This window comes from Teleopsis dalmanni, unplaced genomic scaffold, assembly GCF_002237135.1.
Source record: "Teleopsis dalmanni isolate 2A unplaced genomic scaffold, ASM223713v2 unscaffolded_contig_3999, whole genome shotgun sequence".
Taxonomy (NCBI): Eukaryota; Metazoa; Arthropoda; class Insecta; order Diptera; family Diopsidae; genus Teleopsis; species Teleopsis dalmanni.
In genome coordinates, this window is record NW_024035381.1 from 1 (window position 1) to 3,876 (window position 3,876).

Below are 3,876 nucleotides of genomic sequence, written 5' to 3' on the forward strand. Positions count from 1 at the left end.
CGTATTTTTAAGCCGGTCTTGGTGAATTTTAAATTGCAGTTTAAAACAAGTAGATAACACGTATTTTTATGGGAATTCTTTTGTTATTGACACAAAAACACAATTATTATTTAAAAATAAAACAAACTAAAAAGTAACTACATAAAACATTAAATTGAAAATAGTGCGCGTTATTTCAATTTTCGTTGATTTTCTCTTTGCAAAACTTTATAAAAATACTCAAACAGCTGACAGGGACAACAGATTAATTTCTAAAGTTCAATATAAAAACGCGGTTAATTCTGTTGTGTTGTTTTTTCACACATGTAAACAGCTGATAGAGACAGCATTAAATTCTTAAGTGCGTATAGTGTTGTAAAACAATTAATCTGTCACACATTTTTTAAAAATTTCATATTGTGTAATTGTGTAATTTCAAATAGTCTAATACTGTTAATATGAAAGAGTGTCACAAGTGTCGTAGAGGTATCCGCGGTGAAACTGGGTTAATATGTTCAGGTGTGTGCGGCAAGGCATATCACACAGCTACCAAATGTTCTGGTGTAGAGCAATTTAATATTAATTGCTTAAATAATCCTATGATTCATTTCATGTGCGAAGACTGTGTGCAATATGTTCACAATGTTGACTTTGCACTTAGGGAAATAAATGAAAATGTGGGAAAAAATAATAATTATCTTAAAGAATATAAAAACGAATTTAAAGACGCATTGAAAGTTAATGAAAATGAACTTAAGTGTTTATTAAAATCTATCGAGGCTAAATACTCTGATAGAATCAATGCTCTGAAGAAAGTTCAAGAAGCATACGTAAATAAATTTACGGCACTTGAACAAAAAAAGTTAAATTTGTCGAATAATTTAAAAAAAGAAAATTAATTACTATGTTCCGAATTATTAAAACAAATTAATAAATGTGTAGATAAGAAAGAATCTTATGCAGAAAAACTTAAATCAAGTAATACATCTACTGTACCTATTACAGTGAAACCTATAAGGAAACAATTAGGTGATGACACTAAAAAAGACTTAAAAATGAAAATTAATCCGTCTGAACTTAACGTGAAGGTTAATGGTTTTCGAGCTAAAAATGATGGCAGGGTTACTATTAAATGTGTTACTTCAAAGGAACGTGAAAATCTTGCAAATGACATTAAAAAAAAATTAAGTGACCAATATATAATCGAAACACCTGCGCTTCGATACCCCAAATTATTCATCTCGGGTATTAGTGAAAAGCTAGAAAATGAGGACCTAGTACTTGCCATAAAAAATCAGAATAATATTATAGTTCAACATATTAAAGTGTTAAAAGTCTATGAGTCTTATAAAAATAAAAAACATTTAATGCGATTGTTGAAATAGATGGCAAGGCTTTTAAGCAATTTATGAAAGAACGTCAAATCAACATCAAATGGGATAGATGCATAATATATGAAAGTTTAAACGTGCTATAAGTGCTGGGGCTTTAACCATAAGGCGAGTGTATGCAAAGAAAATGACCATGTTTGTGCTAAATGCAGTGAAGTGGGGCATTCACATAAGGAGTGCAAAAGCGATATTGTCAAATGCGTTAATTGTGTTAAAGCTAAAAAGTTGCTGAATCTCCATGATCTTTCCACTGATCACGACTCTAGGAATGTGATATGTAAGATCTTACAACGCAGAACTAGACAGGAAGCTGAAAACATTAACTACTAAATATGCAGGATCACAAAACACTTATCAATATTTTTTCGAGTCAACGGTGTGGTGTTAATATGGTTCATTTTAATGCAAGAAGCCTCTCTGGCCTTAAATTAGATTATGTTAGAAGTGTTTTTGAAGGCTCCAAAGTTGATGTCATTTGTGTTTCCGAAACTTGGTTTGATCATAACATAAGCAGCGTTTTTTTTTCCTTGAACGGTTTTGATTTATTTAGACATGACAGGAAACATAGATTAGGTGGCGGAGTGGCTATTTTCTGTAAGTCACATTTAAAAGGTCAATTAGTGTCTGTCTCAATGGAAACTGAAATTGAACACATTAGCGAGCGTGTACTTGCTGGCAACTACAAAATTTTAGTTACTTGTGCCTATAACCCTAACAAAATATTTTCCTGCGATCCTCTCTTTGATTCTCTTCTACCTATTGCCGTTAAGTTTGATTTTCTTGCAGTATTCGGCGATTTCAATATTGATTTCCTGTTAAATTCTGCTAAAGCAGCTAAATTAAATGACCTTATGACTATGACGGGTTTAAGTGTTGAAAATAACTCCATGCCTACTAGGTTTAGCAACAATGTACGACCTAGTCTTCTTGATTTAGTTGCTGTCTCTGACTTGAGTAAAGTTTTGTTTTTCGAGCAGATTTCGTTTGTGTCTGATCCTGACTTATTATTTGTGACTTTTGATTATAATGCGACTAAAACATTTACTCCTACACAATTCTCTTTTTGGGACTTCAAGTCTATTGATACTCGGAGATTGTTCAGTGAACTGAATTCTGTTGACTGGAGTGGTTGTTGGTTTAGTGCATCAGTAGATGAAAAATTGGGAGTCTTTAATAACATATTGTCAGATTTTTTACATCGTTTTGTGCCGTATCGTACAGTATGTGCAAAAAATTCGTCTTGTCCTTGGTTTAAGCCTTATATTAAACGAAAAATTAACTATAGAAATAAAAAATATGCTGTTTGGAAGAAATATCCCACGGCACTCAATTGGATGCGATTTAAAGTGGCTAGGAATTTAGCTTCTGCGGCTATTTATAAAGCCAAATTAATGTTCTTTAAATCCAAACTTGGAGGTCGTCAGCAAACAAAATCTCTCTGGAATAATATTAAATCTTTAGGAATTATAAAAAACTCCACAGCTGTGTGCTCCTTAGATCCCAATAACCTAAATGATTATTTTGTTTCGTCTGTTGGTAGTAGATTGAGAGTCAATCCTGCTTTCCCTTGTCTTGAACATGCCGGCTCTGAGAGTATATTTAGTTTCGAGTGTGTTAGTGAAGAAGTAGTTTTCAATAGTGTAATGAAAATTAAATCAAATGCAATTGGTATTGATAAAATTCCTTTGAAGTTCTTAAAACTCACTCTTCAGTCAATTATTTCTCCTCTGACACATATAATAAATCACTGTTTTGCTTCTTCAACATTTCCTAATACATGGAAGCTTGCAAAAATTATTCCAATTGAAAAAAAGTCAAATGCATCCCTATGCTCTGATTTTCGCCCAATTAGCATTCTTTCCTCGCTCTCGAAGGTGTGTGAAAATATCATGGCTAACGCTATTCGTTGTCACCTAGATCGTTTTCAGCTTCTTTCCCCTTTGCAATCTGGGTTTAGAAAAGGTCATAGCTGCACGACTGCTATGTTGAAAGTACTTGAGGATGTTCGAATCAGCTATGATCAAAACTTGATTACATATCTATGTCTACTTGATTTCTCCAAGGCTTTTGACCGCGTTGATCATTCTTTGCTTTGCAAAAAACTTGTCAACTCCTTCTTATTTTCTAAGTCGGCGGCAAAATTTATCTTTAGCTATTTAAGTGGAAGGTCGCAGTCTGTTGTGGTATCGAATGAGTTCTCAACTTTTAAAAATCTTCACACTGGAGTTCCTCAAGGGGCAATCCTGGGTCCCCTTTTGTTTTCAATTTATATAAATGATGTCTTTTCAATTTGTAAGTATACTAAATTGCATGGGTATGCTGATGACATCCAAATGTACATTTCTTGTGATTTCACCGCTATTGGTGATCTAATTCAAAAGATAAATGTTGATTTAAATAATATTAACACTTAGGCCGTTGAAAATAACATGCTACTTAATGCCAAAAAAACAACTATTTTGCCAATAAGTAGGTTAAAACTTTTTTTTTTTTTTTTTTTTTTTTT

General features: G+C 32.7%; 1 protein-coding gene across 1 annotated transcript; it reads left to right on the forward strand.

Annotated features, from left to right (window-relative positions):
• Nucleotides 1-1,702: 1,702 nt before the first annotated feature.
• Nucleotides 1,703-3,244, forward strand: LOC119665224 (the record flags this gene model as incomplete). The annotated part of the gene is made up of 1 exon (XM_038074512.1): nt 1,703-3,244. A coding segment is annotated over exon 1 (1,542 nt), but the record flags the coding sequence as incomplete, so codon positions are not given.
• Between the last annotated feature and the right edge of the window lie 632 nt (nt 3,245-3,876).